The 25,830-nt window shown below is 32.0% G+C and overlaps 1 protein-coding gene across 1 annotated transcript in view; it reads right to left on the bottom strand.

The window, feature by feature from the left end:
- LOC108907973 (protein vestigial) overlaps positions 1-25,830 on the bottom strand; it is a 91,972-nt gene that overhangs the window by 10,181 nt on the left and 55,961 nt on the right. Inside the window, exon 4 of the mRNA XM_018711859.1 lies at positions 1,089-1,412. Within this exon, the coding sequence (XP_018567375.1) occupies positions 1,089-1,412 (324 nt within the window). The remainder of the gene's footprint in view (positions 1-1,088; positions 1,413-25,830) is intronic.

The following is a 25,830-nucleotide window of genomic DNA, read 5'->3' as shown; positions in this document are numbered from 1 at the left end:
ATTTCTATATTTTTAATATAACCTAACTTGTTTTTCCCTGGATTTTTAAAACAGTTTTGGTAGATGCAGATCAGATAACACTTCAGTTTTCTATTGTTACGCTATAGGCAGTTCTCTGAAGCTGACTGAAAATTGACTCTAGTTTTAGTATAATCGAAGTTTTTCGCTACAGTTTCCATTTCTATCTAGCCGTCCAAGGATCTCAAAGAATTTTAGTTTATTTTAAAAAGTTTTGTTATATTTAACCATAGAAGCTCTATTTTTAGAAAATGATATGTATCTTTTTCTGTCTATTTTCTCTAAAAAAATTTCAAAACAGTTTTGGTAGATGCAGATCAGATCACTTCTAAGTTTTCCATTGCTACGCTCTCTGCAATAGACGTCTGTCTGAAATTAGAATAATTTCTTGTCTCTAATTTCAGACAGAAATATTTCTTCTACACTTTAGATTCCTGTCTGTTTACCTGTCCAAAGGATGTTAAAAATAGTTTTGGTAAATGTAATAGATATTCTCAGTTAATCTTCGAGTTGTATATTGTTAAGCTATCGGCAGTTCTCTTCATCATATTTAAAACTTTTTGCTACACAAGGATAACATTGATGTTAATTTTAAAAAGGTTTTGTTTTGAAAACTACTGTAGATATTTTTAGTTAATCTCTAAATTTGAACGCTAATTGGTAATTTTCTGAAGCTGATTGAGCTGATCTCTACTTCCAGTACAACGGATGTTTTTTGCTACTCTTTTTTTTCCATTTATCTGTCCAAGGATTTCAAAAGACTTCAATTGTTTTTAAAAAGATCTTGTTACAAAAAATGAACATTCTCAGTTATCTTCTAAGTCGTGTATTGATCACTGAAGCTGAGTGAGAAATGTTCCTGTTTTCAGCATTCCAAAGTTTTTCTGCTATATTCCATTTATGTCTATTCATCAAAGGTTTTTAAATGACTTTAGTTCCTTTTAGGAAGATTTTGATATATTCAACAAACATTCTTAGTTGACCGACAATTCTCAAAAGCTGACTGAGCATTGTCTCTATTTTCAACATAACCGATTTTTTTTCTACACTTTTTATTTCTGTCTATTTACCTGACATGGTGGGGTATGACGAGTACGGCGACTCAATCGAGGGGTGCTGCCAGTCCATCGCCTTACAGGGAGCGTGGGAGCTCATGTGTAACCTAGAACCCGGCAAGAGGAGGCCCCCGTATTGAGCCGCCATGTTGTGGTGGTGGTAATCGTGCACTGCCCGGTGGTGCTGGCTGTACTGGTACCAGGCGTCGCCGGGGTGGTAGTGCTCGGAGTAAAGGTCGGCGGCGGAGGCGCCGTGGTGGCCGGTGCCGGCGGCGCCGCTGTAATGCTGGCTGTTCCAGAACGAGGGGGGGAAGTTTCGAGCTGACATCGGCGAACTCTCTGAAATGAAACAGAATACTTGAAGAAATTTGTAGAGTATGTACTTGGAAGGCTTGGTGGAGAATTGGAGCTCTATTAAGATTTTGGTCATGATGGTCGCGATTTACCTAAAATTTTGCAGTGGCAGATTTGTACTACATATATTTGAGAACACGAAAAAAAAAACAAGTTTATTAGGTATATGCTTAGAATAATGAAACAGTTTGAGAGCTCTGTAACACGTTTACACCCTAATTTGGACAGGTAGGCTACTGAATATAGGATTTTAAAAGGAACTATGTCGTTCAAGATATTTTGTTACATGAATCGTGGAGATAGGGGTGAAATTGCACCCCTTTCAGTTTTTTAATTGTAGCTCGAAAACGAAGCAAAATTTTACTATTGTTTATAGGAAAAATTATTTATAGAATTGAATTTCCCATGCAGCTTATTTAAAAAATTTAAAAGGAAAATTTTATGCAAAAAAATCGTTAATAAAAAATTTGAAAAAAGCAAAAAATTCAATTTTCTGTTTTTTTTAACTTTTTTGCCTCTAGTTTTTTTTTGAGTAAAGATAGGTATAAGCAATGCTTCATAAAAAAAAAGTAAACAAAATTTCCTTCAAAACAAGAGAAAGTATTTTTAGATGAAAATTGACTGATATATGGCCGCTCAAACTTAGCCAAATTTTCGATTTTTGTCTCGTTTACCCTTCTACGTTTTAATTCTAATTTTTTGCAAAAAAGGAAGGAAATAAGACGTTCAAGGATTTTCATCATATGGCTTGTTCGAAGGGTCATTAAAAATGAAAAACCGCGGAGTGCTATTAAATTAGAGGGTTGAAATTGAAGATAGGGGTGAAAAGGCAGTTTTTTGAATATAGCACGAAAACGAAACAAAATTTCGGTATAGTTCATAGGAAAAATTTTGTGCTTATTTAAAAAATGTTAATGGAAAATTTTATGCAAAAAATCGTGTTTATTAATATTTTAAATTTTTTTTAAAATCGTTAATAAACAATTTTAAAGAAAGAGAAAAATAAGATTTTTTGTTTTTTTTTACTGTTTCAATAAAATAATTTAGTAAAAACTTGAGAATTTGAGTACAAAAAAGTTTATTAATGATGTATATACAGTGTGTCTACGGATGGAGTCGACAAGAGGAGAAACTCTTTTATTTTTGATTTTATCGAAAAATGTCACTCTTTACAAAAAAGTTCTGCCCCTGGAAAAAATGAGACTGTCTCTTTATAACCTCAAATAATGTCCTAATACAAATTTTAAAATCAAAATTTCAATTTTTGAGGTGGGGAGTAGCTATACATATAGAGTAAAAGTCAGAATTGAAATTTTAATTTTTTGTATTAGTGCATTATTTGAGGTTATAAACAGATTTGTTTTATAAAAATGTTGTGTAAAATAACAAATAATGGTACTTCTCTCTTGAGTATTTTCGTGTTTTTTTAATTTATGAGCACCCNCTCCATCCGTAGACACACTGTATATACATCATTAATAAACTTTTTTGTACTCAAATTCTCAAGTTTTTACTAAATTATTTTATTGAAACAGTAAAAAAAAACAAAAAATCTTATTTTTCTCTTTCTTTAAAATTGTTTATTAACGATTTTAAAAAAAATTTAAAATATTAATAAACACGATTTTTTGCATAAAATTTTCCATTTACATTTTTTACACAAAATTTTTCCTATGAACTATACCGAAGTTTTGTTTCGTTTTAATGCTAGATTTAAAAAACTGCAAAAGTGCATTTTCACCCCCATCTTCAATTTAAAGCCTCTAATTTAATAGCACCCCGCGTTTTTTTCATTTTTAATGATCCTTCGAACAAGTCATGTGATGAAAATCCTTGAACGCCTTATTTCCTTCTTTTTTTTTCAAATAATTAGAATTAAAACGTATAAGAGTAAACGCGACGAAAATCGAAAAATTTGCTAAGTTTGAGCGGCCATATATCAGTCAATTTTCGTCCAAACCTCTTGTTTTGAAGAAAATTTTATCTATTTTTTTTTTCTATGAAGCAATGCCTATACCTACCTTTACTCAAAAAAACTAGAGGCAAAAATGTAACAAAAATCAGAAAATCGAATGTTTTGTTTTTTTTTTCAGATTGTTTATTAACGATTTTTTTGCAAAAAATTTTCCTTTTCAATTTTTTAAATAAGTTATTTCCATGGGAAATTCAATTCTCTAAATAATTTTTCCTATAAACTATAGCGAAATTTTGCTTCGTTCTCGAGCTACAATTAAAAAACTGAAAGGGGTGCATTTTCACCCCTATCTCCAATTTCCACCTTCTTATTTAATAGCACTCCGCGGTTTTTTCATCTAAAATTACCCTTTGAACAATTCATGCAATAAAATTGCTTAACCGTCATAGTTCCTTTTAACCCTGTTTTTTTGGATATATTCAATAGCCTAAGGAATCGTTCTTTAAAATTGTTTCTCAGTATTACGCATCTATAGAGTATATGATTTGAATGTGTATAAGAAAAAACAAAATTTGTATCTATATTTCCAGAATGCTTCGCCTAATTATTATTTTTTAAAGAAATGAATTCTTGTGAAAAAATCTTAAATTTTTAATTTTATATTACTATTTATTTACATGATTATTTTAACTGCATACTATGTACCTACAATTTGAGTATTATTCTCTATTAATAAAATTAATTCATTCACCTATTACCGATTGCTCTTCCCATTTAACGTTGCTTAAACATTTATCGGGAAAGTAGTCATTACTTTAGCGCAGATTAGAAACAACAGCATTTGCGAAACAGTAGTTTTAATTTGAAAGAACCTGGCAGGTTATCAAATGCTTGGAACATTTGTCATCTAAATAAATACCTGACTGCAATTATCGAATGTGAGCTATTTGAGGAATTTTAAACAATGCGTTATCGAGAACAGACGAAGATAATAGTACATGTGATTTCAGACGTAAAAAAAAGATAGATAGGTCTATGCATTGTAGACAATCATGTTTACATTTTTACATGCTAATTGCATGGGTGGAATGAAAATATTTATGACTTGGAGGTTTATGTTTGTTTAGGATTTGATTATGTAAAATGGGTGTTTAGAAATTATATTATCTAGATTATTCTTTGAAAACGATCTGCAAACGGATAGTACAAAAATTGTATGTGTCGACTACCATTATAAACAAATGAAGACAATGTTTTGAACTATTACAGAACAGAGCCATAAAGAAATAACCGCGTCTGATTAATATTAACTGACAACTTAACTCAAAATACAGACGAATATATATCGTGGGATAGACAGAAACATCCGGAAATGTTTAATCAGAATGAATTAAGGTAAAACAGAGCTGATATCTAGCTAGAGAACTGAAAGAAAAATATCCAATTTGAAGGAACCAATCCAGCAATGTATCGATCACGTGAAACAAGATTTTGGATTTGGAATTTTTCTTCGTATGAAAAGGGTATGTTAGTGTATTGTGCTGACATTAAAGGTATAATCAACAAGACATTTATAAAGACAAGTGGATGTTATTTATTGACTCCTCGAAACGGAGTAGCTTGAAGGCAATTCTGCTACATAGTGATAATAAGTATGCTTTAGCTCCAATAACACATTCAACAAAGCAGAGATGTATTCATGATGGTATGGAAAAATAGGTAGGAAAAATAAGATATTCTGAGGAAAAGTGACGAATTTGTGAAAATTTCAAAATCATTACTTGGAACAGCAATCAGGATTTACCAAGGATCTGTTTTCCGAGTTTATGGGACAGTAGAGATAGGAATAACCATTATGAGCAAAACGCTTGACAACCGAGGAGATCTAAATTCAGTATATTTTAACGTTACTCAAGCTTTTTGCTAGATCCATACAAGGTTCTTCTTCCTCTACTACACAAAAAACTTAAACTAATGAAACAATTCGTTGGACAAAAGAGGTGAATGTTATAGGTAGTATGCGATGAATGTCCAGAAATCAATGATACTAAACTGAAAGAGGGTATATTCAACGGACAGCAAATTCTCAAAAGTCAGTTATAAATTTCAGAGAATTTGGATGTTTAATGAACCTGAAACTGCACTTTTATGGACTCTCACGTGCATTACTTTACCAATAATTCAGGTGACTACAGTGAAGAGCAAAGTGGACGATTTCACTAGATTTGAAGGAAATAGAAAAAAGTATCAAAGTAAACGGGATATGAATATAATGGCAGTATACAGTTGAATATTGAAAAGAGAATGTGATGTTAGAGGTAAAAATATAAAGAGAAACCAAAATAAATCTTTGGAAGATAACTTTCATTCTAAATCCCTTGGATTACATTCGTGAATCACCCTTTGTATGAATTTAGTGGGCATTTTCTTGAAACTGGCGAATGCTGGTGTCAAACTGTCTTCAGGTTCGTGTTCAGTGTATCTGAAAATATATGGGTAGGGTATATTAGGAACAGCTTCTTCCATCACGTTACAATTCTTAAAGTTATTCTCACATAACCCAATTTTTGAGGCTTTGCAGGGCTTCTAAAATAAATGGTAAGTGGCGTCGAACTGACTTCGTGTTCAGCAAGTCCGAAAATACGAAAGTAGTTTTATCCAGTATACGAACCAGTTTCTCCAACGATGGTAACTCAACAATAACAATTGTAAAATCTTTAAGCAAATAACCCATTTTTTCGAAAATTAACGGTGCTGGCATCAAACTGTCTTAAGATTTGTGTTCAGTGGATTCGAAAACTTTTCAAAGATAGAGTCTGATCAAAAGAGCATACCCCTTTCTGGAGTGCCTGTGTTATTTCTTATTTCGACGGTTAGGCAACTCTAAATATAAACAACTCAGACCTGACAAAATTCAAGCTCATTTGGGATTCGGACTCTTTGGTAAAGCTTGGAAGTCAAAACTATATAGCTTTTGCTTGAATAGCAGGGTATGAGGGACATCTAGGCAGATTATTTTGCTAAGGTAGGCTCTTCTACAACCCCATGTGGGCCTGAATCCTTCTGAAGAGTTACTAGCTGCATTATTAAGACACTTATGTGAGTGTATGTGGAAAATAAAGCCCAAAAGTGATGTCACGAAGCTTCTAGACCCAGGCAAATCACGGATATCTTAAAAAGACAATCAATCGAAGGAGTTGACGGAAAACTGAATTAAAGCCGAATGTCAACTATATAGACATTGCAGTCTCAGAAAATTGTGAGTAATATGAACTAGGTAGAAGATTAGAGGTTCTGTCGGGAGGAAGAGATATAAGGAATTATCTAGTCTTTGGAAGAGGAAGAGAAAATCTGAAGCTGGAATAGAAACTGCAAAATCATGGACTTGCGTATGGTCGCGGGAATTTATACACTCCGTATATTTACAAATTACAATAGAAGAAACAATAATTTCCATATCACAAACCTGGTTTCCTGTTACAATTGTTCTCACACACGTAAATGAAATTATTAGATATATATCTGTGGTGTTTGATTTAGAATTAAATCTTAAAGTGGTTATAAATGCAATTATACACACCTAGAAGCATTAGATTGCAGCTACCGATTAAAATGAAAACATTTCAAGTCTACGGATGCTAAAATATTGCCTGCTCAGTGTTTGCACGGAAGTTATTTACCTTTGTAAGTAAGTGGTAACAAGATCGGCATATCAAGATTTGGAAGCATTCACCATTGCCATTACTTACAAACTCAGGTAGGTAACAAACGTTACTTGCTTTCAAATTTTGCTGATATAAATTAAAATGGGTCGAAATATCACTCTTTATAAAAAAGTGCTGAACAAATCACTTAACCTCAGTATTTTTGTTAGTACTTCTGAACTTCTTGAAGAATTTTACTAAGACTAGAATGTTCTAATTCGTGTAGAATTAAATTCATTCGAATAAATCATTCGAGTTATTCGATAGCAGATTTCATATATACACTTGACCAACTTCTTCATTAAGCGACTTCATGAATTAATTCATGAAGAAATTCCCAATGTAAAACAGCTATAATACATATATAGATATAACCTACAAAGTATGTCATATCTCAATTATTATTATCAATGTCACTAAGGCCCAAATTCATAGATCTCACTAAAGTTCCATTACACTTATCTCATACTAAACTCACCCTAATCGTATTCATAAACAATTCTACTTCAATGAGTCATTTAAATCGTACTCAAATCGTCTTCACAAATGAGTGCTAGGTTAGTGACATATTAGTGGTGTCTGACGTGTGACTTGTTCCGAATTTATTAATTTTGTGGTTTTATAATATTCTAGCAGTATATTTTACAAATAATTAAGTCCAGGTATCTAATAAAGGATATTCTGTAGATACGTGAACGCTGTATAAATTTTAATTCATTTTTAGAAATTAGTTCAGTTACATACGTCATAAACGATTGCTTGTCACTCATTCTACTCTGTATGAAGTACATAGTAGCGCAAATGAACTAAATATGATTATTATTACTTGGGATATCATGGTTTAATAGTAATTAATTAAACCTTTTGATTTTCATTATTTATTATTCAAATGTAATTTATTATGTATATATTTTCAACATGAGTTATGCAAATTCAAAATAAAGAAATACTGTAACATTAGCTTTCCACTGATAACATATTTTTAGTAATATTTGAGTAGTATCTAGTGTGATTTGATGCACACTCAAGTTAGTCACTCATTTATACACATTTCTGAATACCAGAATGGAGAATGCGATGAGGGCACCCTAAGTTGAGTGAAGCATAAGTTTGATATTAGTGAAAGGTTAGTACAGATGTAGGGAGGTCTCTGAATATCTACTATTATAAAACGCTGTTTTTTACTTACTGGTAGACAGCAACCTACTGAAAGTCCTTAATATCTATTAAAGATATTAAGTCAGTAAAACCACCAGACAACTAACCGGTTTCCAACTTGTTCTTACTAATATTATAGATGAGATGATCGATTTAACCAATTTAAATTCTATCTACCTACATGTTTTGAGTGTGAGTGAGATATAATTGAAAACTTTGTGGCGACAATCAAATAAATAAACAGTAGTATATTGTGCTATACGCGTTGTAGTAGCAGAAATAGGCTAAATGTATGGTCAAATCGTGTGCCGCTCTATGCTCATGATACACAGCGCTACTGATGGCCATAAACACTTGCCATACACTCGACCAAGCAAAGCGTTAAACTCACGCACAAACAACAATGAAATGCATGACCAACGTTCCTCAGCAAAAGACCTGGATTGTTCACCGGCTTGCCAGGCCGACAGGGCAGACATTAGGGTGTCGCTAGATACATATCGAATAAATTGATCGATGCGAAGCCTCAGATCAGAGGCAGATATGTACATGTTGTTGTATAATGATTCGGATATTGGGATTAATAAAATGTGAAGTAGTTCACGGTTATTAGTAAAAATAGCATCCAGTAAAAAAAGTACGAATTTGAGGACGATCAAAAATACCTCCTTTCGATTTCGCATCACTTATCGCTAGAAACTTTTCCCCTAAATATTGAAAACAGTCACTGTCTTTGTCCAGAGCTTTGACAAACTGCTTTCTGAAACCAAGCCTGATATGAAGAGGTGGTAGAAGCCTCAATGAATGGTCTATGTATGATGTTCCTCGAGCCTGGATGAAACTCCGTTCTCGTTGGCCACTCTTTCTAAACGTAGTGATTTTTCCTATCCCTGTTATCCCATAAACATAAGAAGCAAAGATATTTTGTGAAACCTGATTGCTGGCCCAGATCTTGGTTGAAATTTTTAGATCATCGCATACTTTCCAGTGATGTTCCGGATAGTTTATTTTCTCCAACAATATCTGCAAATTCTCGTAAGTGTTTCCATTTTGTTTGCGATATTTTGCGATTTTTGCAAAATTTTTCGGTAATGAAGCTCAACAGATTTTAGAATCAAATTTGACTCGACAAAATTTATGAGAACAGTTGACCCAATCTAGAAAACCTCTTTCTAAATTATCTCACTCTCATTAATATGATTTTTCGCCATTTTCAGCTATTTCTGTGTTTTTTTACAAAATCTTTATACTCAAATTTAGCGTATCAAAATACACAAGAAACACACTTGAAGGTAAGAAAATAAATTCGATTTTTTTGCGTTTTTTCAGTAACGTGATTTTTTGGGATTTTTCGCTATTATTTTGCGATTTTTGTCAAATTTTGGGGGTTGCAGCTTAAAAGACTTCAGATTTGGATTCAGTACATCAAAATATATAGGGTGTCCCACGGTGACGATACATTAGACATATTTCAGAGACTACTTCGATTTTAATTTTGAAAATCGTGTCCACCTAACGCTTCCGGTTATACCGGAAGTTGAGTCATCTTCGTTATTTTAAATGGAACACCCTGTATATTACTGCAATTTTGGATTCTACGTCAATTTTTCGGCGAATAAAGGTTTCCTATTCTTAAAGTTAACCGTTTTTCATACACTTAATTTTTTCAAAAAAAAAAAATTTAAAAATCACTGCCTAATTAAAAAAGATGTGTATTTTACAATAATAAAGTTAGAGCGATGCAATTTACAGGGGACATAACAAAAAATGTAAGGTTCCCTGCCATAATTTGAAAAAGACTTAATTTTATACAGAGTGGTAGAAATTTAATGCCGAATTTAGTCAACTTTAAACCACTTTTTTAACTTATTTTTTTTTAAATGGAACACCCTGTATATTTTTGCACAACCTGAATCCTGTTCAGCAGCACAAACCGATGATTCATGGTAAGCACAAAAATAAGCCCAAAATATTGACGATGTTACCTTTATCTAAAGATATTGGCTTTGGCAAAATTCTATGTGCAGAAATTCGACCATGTTCTAAATGTTGATTTCTTAAAATTCTTCGTAAAATGTGTCTACTCAATGGTGGTAAATGTGGATATCTCTCATTAAATAGCCGGCAAGTCCTATTTATTATCTTGTGACACTCTCCATGAATAAATAATAAATTCAGAATGTCAGCATTTCAATAAATGTTAACGTTTTCCATTCTTTAACAATAAATAAAACTCAAATAAACATTCACTGTATGTGTTAAATTTTTCGTGTACACATACAAACTACCCGTCTGCAGCAACACGAGAGTTCAAAATCAGAGTGATGATTAGTAGTAGCACACGTATTTATTATAGATTTTGGTACTGTTAACAAAATTATATATATTTTTCAAAAATTTCTGTTTGAGAATGTCACGTTTTTTTTTCTTTTTTTTTATGACAACTGCCTCCTTTTTTATAATTGAAAAATATATTACATTATGGCCATATTGATTCTCTAACAGATTATTTTCTACAATCAAAATATTTAAAATATATATAGAAATTCTATAAATTTGCAACAAAATTGACAACAATAAACTGGTGACGGATTAGATGCTTGTTTTGAAGTTCAACTAAAAATTTCACAGCCATCCTCCAAAGAAATTATGCGATATCCGTTGACTGCACGAAAAACAGTAAATACCTTAAAAATCAGAAGAGATAGATATAGGGAACCATTATACCATTCGAAAGAGAACAAAACTGTTCATTAGGTAGCGCCATATACAGGGTGTTCCATTTCAAAACAAAGTTAAGATGGATTAAAGTTGACTAAATTCGGCATTGAATTTCTCCCACCCTGTATGAAATTAAGTCATTTTGAAATTATGGCAGGGAAGCTTAGCGTTTTAGTTATGTCCCTTATAAATATTATCGCTCTAACTTTATTATTGTAAACAACACTTCTTTTTGAATTAGGTAGTGATTCTTATTTTTTTTTTTAAATTAAGTATATCAAAAACGGTTTACTTTAAGAATAGCAAACCTTTATGAAAGTTCACCTAAAAATTGACGTAGAATCCAAAATCGCAATAATATACAGGGTGTTACATTTAAAATAACGAAGATGACGACAACTTCCGGTATAACGGGAATCGTTAGGTAGACACCATTATTTTAGTTGAGAAGGGCATTCCCGAAAACATTATTGCCCAAATTTTCAAAATTAAAATCGAAGTAGTCTGAAATATATCTAATGTCTTGTCACTGTGAGACACCCTGTATAAGGAATTCACTTGATCAAGTTCAGAACTTTTTGATTTAATGAAAGATATATGAATTTATTGTAATACTATGTTACAAACAAAAATTTAATAAATTACATACAGAGTAACAGGAAAGTATAATGCATTAATTATGTAAGTGTAAATTTTATATAGACTCGAAGATGAAACAAAATAAAAGTAGTTGTAGGTACCTTCGTGACAAAATACACCCGAAAAAAAATAACAAAACAATTACGACCCGGTGAAGGTATATTAAGTCCCCTTAAGCACCGATATCAATTTCATCTCGAAGAAAAACCGAGAATCTATTTATTATACAAAATATTTATGTTGTGTCAACATTTGAGACATTTTAAAACGATCATTAATTAAAAAAGTTTTTAGGTCCCAGAGAGCAGCCACATGTCCGGGCCTCTTTCCGAGATAAATCATCCGTTATTTATGTCATTTCACTACCGTAATTACTTTCATAAATCCATCAGAATTGAAAAATATTTGGTCGCTGCCCCGAGATGGCTATCGCGGACGGCGATGGGCCTGTACAATGCCGCGGCCTGTTCGGTCCTTTTGGTCCACCGGCGACACTACTTCTTGTGCCGTGTTGTCCTGGCTGCGCTTCTCAATAATAAATTAGCCGATTAGAGGGGCGGCTAGTGGTCAGAATCGACGAACGCAACAAAATTAATTTCACAAGAGACAAAAATGTGGAGGGGATTTGTAGGAAAAGGTGTTTTCTTGCAGAATTAAAAAATTAAAAATAAATTAATTGCCTCTTCTTTTTTTAAATATACAGGGTGTTTCAAAATATATGTCGAAAAATGAAGAGTGTGATTCTTTGACAAATTCTAAGAAAAAAAGTTACTATTAACATGGGTCCGCAAACGCACCGTTTTTGAGATATAGGGTGTCAACAAAATTATTTTTTTTTTTAGTTTTCTTGATATCTCAGGAACTGTTTGAGATACAAATCTCAAATTTTGTACACGTATCATCATTTACATTAGCTACTTTTGAACGCTAATTTAGTTTTTATTCAGATGACAGTGGCAGAGATTTTAGGATTACCTGAGGTTCTTTTGCCACTAACTTTTACGACTTTGGGAAAAGTGGCATTTTGAAAGCATATTTTAAATAATCAATGTTTTCTACACAAAAAAGATACTCATCATCAATAGCTCTAACGCTAACTGTTTTCAAGATAAATGGCGTATTATGATGGAACACATGAAAGAAAGTGGCAACATGATAAAGAAGATATTTCAAAACTAAGCAAACAAACTAAAAAAAAAAAAAATAAAAAAAAAAAAAAAAAATAAGAAGTTTAGTTTGCACTACATCAGTTAATACTGTTCAAGATCTGAGGAATCGCATTATTGCATCCTGCAATACGACGCGCAACACTTCGGGCATTTTTGTCAGTCACTCAGACGAAGGTTGGAAGCCTGCAGGAGGAGGTGGAGACCATTTTCAGCAACTGTTGTGATTTTTTGTTGTTATTTGCTTAGTTTTGAAATAACTTTTTTATCAGGTTGCCAATTTCATATTTTTCATCATAAAACGTCATTTATCTTGAAAACGGTTAGGTTAGAACTTTTGATGATGAGTACCTTTTTTTGTGCAGAAAACATTGGCGGTTTAAAATATGTTTTCAAAATACCAATTTCCCCAGAGTCATAAAAATTAGGTACAAAAGAAATACGCAGTCCTAAAATCTCCGTCACTGTCATATGAATAAAAACTGAATTAGCACTCAAAAATATTAATGATAATGTGTGTACAAAATTTGAGTTCTGTATTTCAAACGGTTCCTGAAATTCGTCAAAAAACTGAAAAAAATCTTTTTTTTGACACCTTTGAGAACTTTTTTTCTTAGAATGAGTCAAAGAATTAGACACTTCATTTTCCGACATATATTTTGGAACACCCTGTATATCATTTCAAATAATTTTTTTAAAAATCATAAATATATTATCAATTCAAGTCAATCAATAATAATCTTTGGTACCATAAAAGGTATGCAAGAATATCTAATCGCATAGACAAGATTTTTGCTTACGATGTTGCTAGAAACAAATACTCTGCGGACTACATCACTGACTAGCATTAAAGAAGAAATCCTCAAACTGCATACCGATCATGGTTATTTACGAAAGAACAACAATAATAAAATATATTTCTTTGAACAATTACATTATTTAGGTAATTATTTCAATATGAGCTATGCGTTTCAATTAATAATATTTACCATATCATTTTTAATTTATATTGTACATAATTATTTATTACTAGCTGTTTCCTAGATATTGTTGGTATAATTCAATGCTGGTATGAGCAAGTAGTCCGTAGAATAGTTGTGTCCCTCAATAGTTTGACTTCATTTGATAAAACTTTTAGGAAAATTTTTTGAAATTAATTGAATTAGACTAATACATTTAATATGAAACAAAATTACCTTTCGATAAAAAAAATAGTTTTGTCGGACCATAATTGGCTAAATCATGTTGTCTTCTGTTCAAATTTTTTATGTAGCACTGCGTTTTTGACAAAAATGTGTGCTACCCGATTAATAAATATTGGGTTTTTATTTTTATAATATTTATGAAATATTGATACTGAAATTTTAACACATAACAGATACTTCAACAGATATTTGACATTTTTATCATAATTTCAGAGAAATTTTAATTTAAACAATTGACTTATTTGTCAGAAACCCCGTATACAACAGATTACAAATTGTACTTGTGTTTTGATTTAACCAATTATTGAACCACTCTAGATCTTAGTATAAAAACAGTTGCTGATTTATTTTGGTAGGGAAAGGGCCACTATGTTATTATTCTGTTTTATTACCTCTTCACTAAATTATAAAACAAAAACTGCATACGCTCTTCAGATATTCTTGAAACTTGCAACATATCCGCTCACCTACAGCTCCCCAATAATAAATTATCGGTTCCAAGAATTTCCAACGATCCCTGAAATTATTGTATCATCGACTTGTGAAAACTCATCGCCGCTAAATGGTTTCTCGGTGTTCACCGATTATTTTAATGCAGCCACAAATTTTAATACCAGTATGTTCGGTAGTGTTTTTTTATGTTTCGCTATTAAAGTTAATAGCCGGTACGGTTCAACATACCGAAACAGTGTCAATAAAATAACGCCCAGCGATTACAAATTTATATTTGTTGGACGAATGGCCGTTTATGTTCTATTTTATGGGAGCGCACTTAAGAAAATCTGTTTCAAATTTGGGCTCTCGAATATAGGTTTTGGTAATTATTTTTTTATGTTTTTGACTCGCTCAAATACAATTCCTGTTAAACTATAAAAAAAGTCGTTACTTCTAATTGAGTTTTACTGTTGTATTATAAAAATAAACAAACATAATATATGGCATACTCATTAGAATTAATAAGTTCTGGTAGTTTTGCTGGCGAATGATTTAACTGTTTACTATACATTACAGGTATATTCCAATTCTGATCAGGACATTAGTCCGCAGAGTAGTTGTTGCAATATCATCGGTTAAAAATTTTCTAGATGGATTACAGACAAGTTGAAACTGAGAATTGTAACTACCAGTACGAATATAAACCAGAATTTAGACATTGTGGAAAATTACACTTAATTAAATTAATTATTCGTTTAGATGTTTCCAAAACTTTTTTTACTTGGGCAATTTGCAATTTCTTATTTTATTATTCCATTTGACAAAAGTTTATGTTGCAGTCTTACATGTCACGTACTTTTATTAACAGTACCTACACCTCACATTTATTATGTCGTGGATATGATTTATATTGTGTGAAACTATGAAGAAAAAAAGAATTCCTTTTATTTTCATTTACATAACATTTTATCTGTATCTGAGTAATTAAATTACTCTAACAAGGTAACAACAATTCTTGTTCTAACAATTTGTAATGTGATAAGACTAAGATAATTAAATTGAAAAACAAGAATATTTCATTCATTTACAGTAAACGAAAAGGTAAAGCTCTAAAAGTTGAAGTATTGTCACATGACTATTTTGGTCCGGTATCTATCGTGGGTATCATCAGCGACTGAACGGATCTGAGGTGGTTGTCAAGTTGTTGAGTCAGATTTTTAGATGTTCCTCATCTGCACAATATTTGTTTGCTTTCTGTTGCATCACTAACAATTCGTATTAGTGATGACTAAAGATAGCCAAATGGATGAGTAGATATCAGAATCTGGCTGAAATTGTCAAAAATTATAGTAAGGCATTTTCTTCCATTTAATTTTCTTTACCAATGATTCTATTAATATTGCTATGGTTTTTGAAGCTTATCGTAATAAAAAGTAGATTCTTTGCTATATGTATATGTAGCTTATTCAGTTGACACCACACAAAACTCCTAAATTCAAAATTTTTGAAAGTATTCTAAAAACAAAAATTATAAACCACCTTGTAACAGAATATCTATTTAATTCTGATCAATACGACTCTAGAAACAATCTCTCGACAACTTTCGCAATAGATAAACTGGTATCAGAGATTAATACAGATTTTGAGCAAAAATAATATATTCCCTGTTCCTTGATCTTATCAGAACAGTGTATAAATAGATAAATGATAGATAAATTTCCTGATTATAGTTTCGTAACTTATAGTGTTGATCATGTATATTTATATCTCAGCAACAAGCAAAAATATGTCATCCATAATCAGTATATATCATCTTCCGGTGTAGTGTAGAAGTCCCACAAAGATCAGTTCTTGGTCCAATCTTCATAATTTATACAAACGATTTACCTTTGTGAATGATTCAGCAGTAACTGTTTAATTTTAATCGCAATCCTAAAATTGAACAATTAATATGAATGGCTAGAATGGAATCAAGTTGAACTAGTGTAAAACTATGGTTTCTATATACTCAAATAAATTTAAATTCTACTAAGGCAAACAATAATATTTAGCCTAAGAGAGGCCAAAGATATTCGAAGTTCTGACGGAGTAAAATGTTTAGGGATACATTTACACTCCAAATTATTATGAAATTGTCACCTTTTGCCATCTGAATCATCAATTTCCACCACAAACTTTGAAAACAGCTTATTCTCCTTCATCTCTCTATATTATTATACATAATTTTGATGTGGGGCCACTTCACTTCAGTTACGTAAATGTATTTGCTCTATAAATAAGAGCAATAAACATAATAGTTAAGCGTAGATATAACTACAGGCAAAAATTCATTGAACTCAGAATATTAGCATTTCTTTGCCATTGCCTACTAATATTCTAGAAAGTATATTACATACAAAGAACAGTGTAGAAAATAATGGTATTAGAAGTGACATTCATTGTCACTTTACAAAAATAATGATACTAAAGTATCATTATTTTTGTAAAAACCCTTATCTGCGACTCAGGAAAACCAGAAATGGTTGTTATTATTAGGGTGTTAAATTTTATAATGCATTACCAAACACAAAGATTTAAATTACAGAAACATTAAGGAGTTTCTGTTGAATAAAACATTTTGTAGCTCACAAAAATTCTCGTTCAACAATTTATACCGTGCGTCCCAGAATATGTGGTCAATTTCTCGAATTACATACATTAAAATAACATGACAAGTTCCTATAAAAATTTCCCCTAGAGGAACCCCCTACGAAGGTGCAGAACAGTACGTTATATTTTTTTAGACTCTGTATTTTATGACACCAATAAAGAAACTAAATTAATGAAAAACCTTTTAAAAGCAAGATTTTAACACTGTAAATATTAAATGAAGCAGTTTGGACCAAGGTAAGTCAGAAATTGTTGTTGCTGTAAATATAACCACTGTTTTTGGGACACATGGTTATTGAGTAGGTAAGCTTGAAGTCTATTTCAATCTTTATTGATCCATACACTTCATTATACATTTATTGTTTTGAATTTTGACCAAGTATAATAGTAAGCAAGTAAGTTATTATACATATTTTGATTTTAGCGGTGTGACATTTTTTTAAATTATGTTTTCATATAAATTCCTCCTAAACAGCGCTCGGCATATCACTATTTTGTTGTAGAGTCGTGTAAATTGTGAGTAGCATACCCATTTAAAGAAATAGAGATCGAAAATTCCTGAAAAGCAACAAATTTGGCCCAATTAAAGACTCCGTGGATTCCTGCGAGGCGGTAAGGCATCGATAAAGGGGCCTTATCTCGGGGACATTACTCGTTGATCGAGCCATAGGTGAGCAAACGACAGAAACTCGTTTGCCGTCGGCGTGTACGGCGGAACAAGAAGAGAGCAGCGAGCCCAGAATGTCGCCTCTTTCCGGTGATTTATACGAAATGGTCTTCGATAATTTTTTATTTCTGAATGTTAACTTCAGTTTTATATTGTCGATTATCCTTTGAATTCGCCGGCCCGGCTCCTGATTCCCACACTACGGGCTACTTCTGGTGATGAATGCCCTCGCCGATTGAATAGCTGCGTAGTTTTGCTATTAATTGTTGTCCCGATTCGATCTCCACCTTTTCCTTGCGAAAATCTTAGAATTGTGGTTGCGGGATATATCAAATTCTCACCATTCATTCTAAGATTTATTATATTTACCGACTTTAAAAACACAAGGACCAAAACATCTTTGTACAAAAAAAAATAAAAAAAGAAAGGTTTAAACAAATTTAAAGCCATCCCTGGTGCGGCAGCCAGCTGTACATTTGATATCGAAGCTGCCGCGCGCCGCAGTGCGAATGCGCTGATGGCGGGTCTGATGGTTTAAATTTTGTGTTCGAAAATGTTGAAATATATTCAAATCTCGTTTAAAAGCAACACAAAAATTAAACGAATAAAGGAATTATTTACCATACGACGATATGCTCTACAAAAATTGTTCAAAGTTGTTTCCATGTGCTAATAAACATGCTTCCAAACAACGGTCAAAATTAGTCCGCATACGTGCAAATACGCAAAACGACAAGTCTCATTTAAATTGCACTAACATTCTCCGTATATTAACACCGTATCTGCTAGTTCTTGAACAGGAAATATTCTATACGTCAGCTAAGTAATTATGCAACACACAACGCACGTGCACAAGATGCACAGAGTCGATTTACATTTATGGTTAATTTTCTTAAATCGAATTTCTCGAAAACGGAAGCATTTACATCATCAGTTGGTTAATAAAAGTTGCTCATTTTCGTGCTCTTTATCAGGCTTTTTTAGGAACGGACTTATTTCAGAAACATTGTATAGAGCTCAGATAGCTATATTTTAGTGACAAACTAACCAGAATATAGTTCGTTGTTAGATCAATGATTAACATGTTTCCTGAGTCTAGAACTTGGAATTTATTTATTACAAAGAAAATTACTACGCCACTGTCTTTTGCACCCTTGAAAATTGATGCATATTAAATCTAGTTTTAAAATAGTTTGTTGAAATAGAATTGAAAGTTATTCAAAATAAGTTTATTTGAAGTTTATTTTTTACCAGTAGAGCAATTTTGGAATATACAGCACAAAAATGACAAGGCCACTGCTTTGTAGTATTATTTTATAATAGTATTTAACTTCTCCAAAGAAGACGTATTGGAAGAAATGTTGGAATGGTTGGGTGTTTGACGCATGCAGTTTGTAAAATATTAAATTCTTGTTTTAACCCCATATTTTATAGAAAAACTGTGATTTTATGGATAAGGTTTACTTTACACGTTTTTTTTTTATTTCAAAATATCTTGACATGTTATATTTACCATGCGCCTAGATATTTTCTCTTGATTTAATGAATATTGATCAAAATCGAGAAACTGACCATATTAAGATATAACCAAGCCTCAACCACAGGTGTTGTTTACTTTGTGTTATGACAGCGTTACATATCCAACGATTATTTCCTAAACATCTCTAATTTTTCATTTTTATTGTGTTATTTAGTAATATTTTATTAAATCATAATGTAATATAAACTACAAAAAAATAGAAAATACAAATAATAAGAATAACAAAAAGCTAAACTCTGTGTTTTTTTATCAACTTTCAAATAGAGATAAACTTTACTTTAAAATTTATGTAAATCGTATGTTCTCAAGGGCACCAATATCTAGGTATGGTAAAAAGTAACAAAAAGTAAAAGTAAAAACTAATAATATTATAGAAAACAACTACTCTCCTGACTAAAGTGTAATAAAAGTATTAACTTTCGTTTAAATTATCAGTTCCTTGTACTTTACATATGATTTAATGCATCTATAAGTATGAAAATATCAACTCAAATGTTAAAAAGGAGGACTTGAAGAAGCAATTCTTAAAGAGGTTAACTTTTCTATTGTGCATGGTTCAATACGCAGTTTATCTTTGTTAAATAAGTGATATTTGAAAAAGAATAGAGATAATTATTTAAATAGGTCAGGTATTTGTTTTTCTTTAAACATTAACATTAATTACTACAAAATAATAAAGGTATTATATTTGATAGACTAGACCCCCTACCTCCATAGGATTTTTTTCTAAACTCAAAAATAGGTCGAAATAAGAAAAACTTATTTCTGGTGAAAAACTATGTAGGTACCTAACTTCGTAAGAAATAACCACAAGAGAAAAAAATTAGTGAAAATGGATACTCAAGTAGGCATGTGGTACTCTGAATATACAGGATGATTCCACTTTAAATACAGAAATTGCAGATTCATTACCAAAAAATCAGTAGATTTTGCTCTATTAACTTTTTTCCTGCGGGACTCGGTATTCGAGAGACAGTGTTAAAGTTTACAAAAAATATATTTTTTCTGCTATATCTTCATAATGCACTGACCGAATAGAATGAAATGTACTATAACGTATTTACTTAATTAGACTTTTTATTGAATGAATATTAACCTTGTGGCTTTAACCAGTAGCGTGCTACTGGAGGTGTCGCCCCATTTTTCTAAGAAAAATGGCTGCTTTTTGTAGAAATAATATTACATTCAGGTATCGTTATGTTAAATCAATGAAAAATGTTTCTTGGTATTTTTTTAATAATAGCCGTTTAGGAGATATTTGGGCTAGTTTTTAGATTTTATTGAATTTTCCTTATAAATTAATCCGTTTATTTGATGAAAACGTCCTGGTTTTAACCAGTGACGTGCCATAAAAGGATTTCGCCAACTTTTCCCAAAAAAAGAATACGCCACTGGCAGTTTTTTGTTGAAATAATTTTATTTCTGGAAAAAATATCAAAATTAAATAAAATAACATTAGGGAATAGGTCGAATAAGTAATTAAGTAACGAGGTCTACAACAATGTCCAAAACGAAGTCTTTCCTCATCGATACACTTTTGACATCTTCTAATCTATTTATAGAGGAACTTATCATAACATGATTTTCCCTGAATAAATTACAATTTTCCTTTATTCTTTATCACAAAATAAACAAAGCTAGTCATAATATTAAAACGAGATCATCGTAAGGCTTACTAACTATTAAAAATACCAATAATCACTTTATATTCGTTTAACGTAATTGTACCTGAATCTACCTTGGCACGTTCAGTACCACGCCACTGGTTAACGACATGAGGTTAATATTACATTCAATAAAATGTCTACATGAATACGCTGTAATAAATTTATTTCAAATCATTCAGCTTAATATGAAGATATAATTGAAAATGTAATTTTTATGGAAACTTGAACCTTGTATCTCGAATAACACGCCCCCCCAGGAAAAGCAAACTCTACTTATTTTTTGGTAACTAATCTATTCCTGCAGTTTCTGTATTTAAAGTGAAATCACCCTGTATAGGTTAAAATTCCAATCTAACCTTGAAAACTTGTGTAAAAGCACTTGATTCCTTCAAATTGTATAGAAATCGAGACACCATTTCTTTAATACGTTTCTTATAGAGCCAAATATAAATTAATACTAGAATTGATCGATGGAATAATGATCACTTTCCTATCTGAGATATTGTTGACTCCCGCTTCGAATGGTTCTTACAATTTTTTGAGGTTGGGTTGAAATTCTACACATCCTAGAAAGAATTGAATACCAATTACCATACAATTACATTACAATACCGACAATAATACACATAGGTTTTCTGTTTACTATTTTTTTCCACCATTATATATCTTGAGAATTTTTGGATAAGTTTTAGATTTATATGAATTCTCTTAATATCTTTCAAAGTAAAATTTAAGTAAGTTTAGTTTCGTAAAACAATTTTTGAACTTTACATAAAAACTAAATCTCTGCTTATTTCTTTTTTCCTGATTCTCTCATTGCTGAGTAACTTACACGTAATTAAAACATAAATAATCACAGACTAACAAAATTTAACTTTTTTTGGAAGCAGAAACTTGAATATATATTTCCGAAGGATTTAGGTGAGATGAATCCGAATCTGGCAGCAGAATTGCTCTATCACGTCAGGTGCAAGGTTTCTGAGATATCCTAAACTGAAAGTGCAAAAAACAATGTTTTTCGTCATATTTGGGGTTATGTAGTAATGCCATCTATTCTTTTTCAAAAAACTGATACATTGAATCTAAAAGTACAAGGCTCCCACCTTCAAATGCCGTTGAGTTTGCTCAAGTATCTTTTTTTTTTTCGTTGAGATATCATATGTTGAAATTTTTAAGTTTCTCAGTTTCTTAACATGCGAAAATCTACTAAGGAGTTGTGTGGGTTTGGAGTTGGTGGGCTTGGGGTTTGTAAGTTTGGAGTTTGTAGGTTCGGGTTTTATGGGATTGGGGTTTGTGGGTTTAGGGATTGTAGGTTTGGGTGTTGTACGCGGGAGCCAATCAATGGCTCCATCTGTCGTGCGTGCAATGTACTTCCTCTTCGTGATGATACGACGAAGAAATAGCTGGGTCGTTTGTCAGTTGTCCCACCTATGACACACTGATGGTGACTAATAAGTCCGAAACCGGTCTGTGCCTGGTGGGTTAAACTGACAAACGACCCTAGCTGTTGTACTAGGTGTCGCGAGTATAATTCAATGTCGGTAGGGGCAAATAGCCCTAGGAGTAGTTGTTTCTCGCGGCACTGACTACTAAAACATTGTAGGTTTGGGGTTTGTGGGTTTGTCGATTTGGAGTTTGTGAGTTTGAGTTCGTATGTATTGAAGGTTTCTGAGTATAAAGTTTCTGAACTGCAATCAACTGTTTGACGTCTACGGGATCCTTAGTAGATTTTCGCATATTAAGAAACTGATAAACTTAGAAATTTCAACATATGATAACTCGACGAAAAAAAAAAAGATATTTGAGCAAACTCAACGGCATTCGAAAGCCTTGTACCTGTTAAAGCCTTGTACTGTTAAATTATATGTTTTTTTTAAAAAAAAAGAATAGATGGCATTACTACATAACCTCAAATATGACGAAAAACAGTGTTTTTTGCACTTTTAGGTTAGGATATCTCAAAAACCTGACGTGATAAAGCAATTCGGGAATGTATATTAGTGTGTCTGCTTCAAGGATTGAAAATATAAAATGCACTTACGATTGCATTTAACTTTCAACCGAATTTCTCACTTTCGGTAAACATCAAATTGCTGCTGAATTAAATAACAATTACGACCGACAGAAATGCAAAATTTGTACGGTAGCACCGCGAAGAAATTTTTTTCAAAGATTCCAAACAAATTGCATCCGGATTCCGCGTATGTCTGCATAAATGTCCCATTTCCATATTCAGATCAGATTTCAATTGATAAATTATTATCTCTCTAATCGCGAAATCTGCTTCATTACTTACTTAGCACGGCGATATTAGTTGAAATATGCAGTCAGTTTTGCAATAACAATGCCCATTATAATTATGCGCAATGTTTACATCGGCACTTTTATTTTAATGCTTGGAATTCATTAAATCGTATTCCCATAAATCAATCTGAACTAGTAGCCGATAGCAAATATCTCGATTGCTTTCATTCTTATATGTTAATTAAATCTAGCGGTTATGGACTTATAACGATGGAATAGATCGATAATGATTAGAACAATGATAAATGTGGTACACTCAAATAGTCGTGTTATATAAATTACCAATATTAGTTATGAAATCATTTGTGTAAATATCAGAAGCGGTTCTATATAGGGCTTTTACGAACTTTCCATAAAAGATTTTTGAGAATACTGTCATTGAAAAGTGATTTTGAAGGAGTGCTTTTTAATTACCGTCCGGTTGAAATGCTAACAACGGTATCTCCACTGTCATCCATCTAGAGATGTAGGATGTAGTTATATCTTTATATACTCAAACATATCGCAGACTGACAACATGTTATGTTTATCGTTGCCCTGCTGTCAGTGGCGCATAAATTTATCGATTGGAATGAAGACCAAAAAGCAAAAAACCTCTTAAATTATCATTTTGCTTATAATAAAGATCTGAAGGTGATTCTTCAGAATAAACGGTTGTGGTCAAGATTAGACGTCAGCATGAATCTGTAGTAAATATTTGGTAATACAGAGTGATTCATAAGTTCGGTCATATCTTGTATCGCTTGTAAAACTGGTTAGAAAAATCATTTCCTGCAAATACCATTTTCCAAAAGACCATATTTACTTCGAAAACAAGATTATTCTACCGGTTCTGCCTTGAATTTAAAGAAGTTAAAAATGGCTGTCATCATTATCCATACAATGTTGTGCGACCCATCTAAGAATCTGTACCCGCTCATAATAGAGATAAAGGTTTTCCACTAATCTACTTTACTTTGAGACAGAAATAAGTGTAATGGAATCATTTTTACGATTTGGGTCGTTTTTGTACGTTTTACATACAGAAAAAACAAGCATGACCTTAGCAACTTAGTTTAAATTTTTTTATTAAGAATCAAAGAAAGCGCGTATTCTGGAATATCGAAGCAAAGTCGATTAGTTGTCTCTAGACAGCCTAAAATGTGCTGATATGGAGTACCAGCCCATTTCAGGTTGTAACAAACAATGGTACCCCTCAGGTGTTTGCTGAAATATATCTTGTTTGGTTGTAAGTATGAGAACTGACCAAACGTAAATATTACAAAAGTTGTTAATACCATTTCGAATACATCTCCAACCACAACGTTTCTGTTTGATTCATACAATGTTACTAAAGAACCACTCGCAAAACTGAAATGTGTAGGGGTGGTCTTGTGGCGGTAAAACTTCAACTTTTTACGCAATGTTCAAACTTTGTTTTGGCTCAGTTCAACTTGATTTCTGGAGAACTTGTTAGGTCTCTTCTAATTTTACTCATTTGTGATATTTGAACTAGAATTGAGTACTTTCACTCAAATATAGATACCCGTTAAATAAATTCTGCAGATAAACTCGTATTTAGTACACTTGTAGCTAAATCGGAGTAAATGTCCTCATTGTCTATTTCCATAGTTAGAGAAAAAGTCAACTCTTAATTGGTTTTACATACTCAGGATAGACTCAAAAATCACTGACTTGATAGTTGGCAGAAACTCGGATTTGAGTAAAATTCACTCACTTCTGTTTCAATCATAAAATTTTAGTTGTACCCATACTAATATAGTGAAAGTTTCACTCAATCGGGTATGGACAGAAATGGATACATTATTGAGTAAAATTGAGTGAATTAGTGAAATTTTTTTGCAGTGTATAAGCATATATTCAACCAAAAATCTTGGTCAAAATCCAAGATTAAACTGACAAGAATATAGGAAATAACAAAAGAGAAATATTCACAGAAAAAAGCAACAAATATTAGATTTGTGTAGCGCTTGTTTTATATGTATATACGGACCATCGACTTGTTTAGTCTTTGTAAGGCTGGCCTTGAATTTTTTTAGCACTATGGAAGGCTCTAATTACCTTATTTAAGAGTTATTTAAAAAATGTAATTTGAAAAGATGTTTTGTTTTGAGTAGTTCTACATGTTGTTATTAAAGAATATGACTCAACTTATAAATCACCCTGTATATGTTTGTATGTAAACATTAGTGTAATATGGTCTCAAAATTTTTCTCTTGTAGAATAATTTATAAAAAGCGTAACTAAAGGACTTCGCCAAATTTTAATGCTATAGTCTGTTTGGAAATGAAAAAGTGTAATAAAACCCCGAAATAAGAACCGGTTATGGGCGTGCTAATATTTCGTTTCAGGTAATTATCGGGTAACACTAATTCTAACAGGTAATGGATGTACATTAGTATATTTTACTGGATACATCATAGGGCAAGAGCCAGTGTATTGTGACAGATCAATCCAGTCTTAGAGCTGAATATACGAAGACGTGCTAGTGCAGTAGAGTAAAATTCGACTTGTGTTTTGTGACTATTGTGCCAGTGGATATAATATTGTTTGGGTAAAATGTCGAGCTTATCAGATTACGTACCTGCTAAACGCGTGAAAAGATGTGCGCTGTCTCAGAATGAGAAGATTAT

The sequence above is a fragment of the Anoplophora glabripennis genome, unplaced genomic scaffold (genome assembly GCF_000390285.2).
Source record: "Anoplophora glabripennis isolate ALB-LARVAE unplaced genomic scaffold, Agla_2.0 scaffold256, whole genome shotgun sequence".
Lineage (NCBI taxonomy): Eukaryota > Metazoa > Arthropoda > Insecta > Coleoptera > Cerambycidae > Anoplophora > Anoplophora glabripennis.
This window is presented reverse-complemented; position numbering and strand designations above follow the sequence as displayed.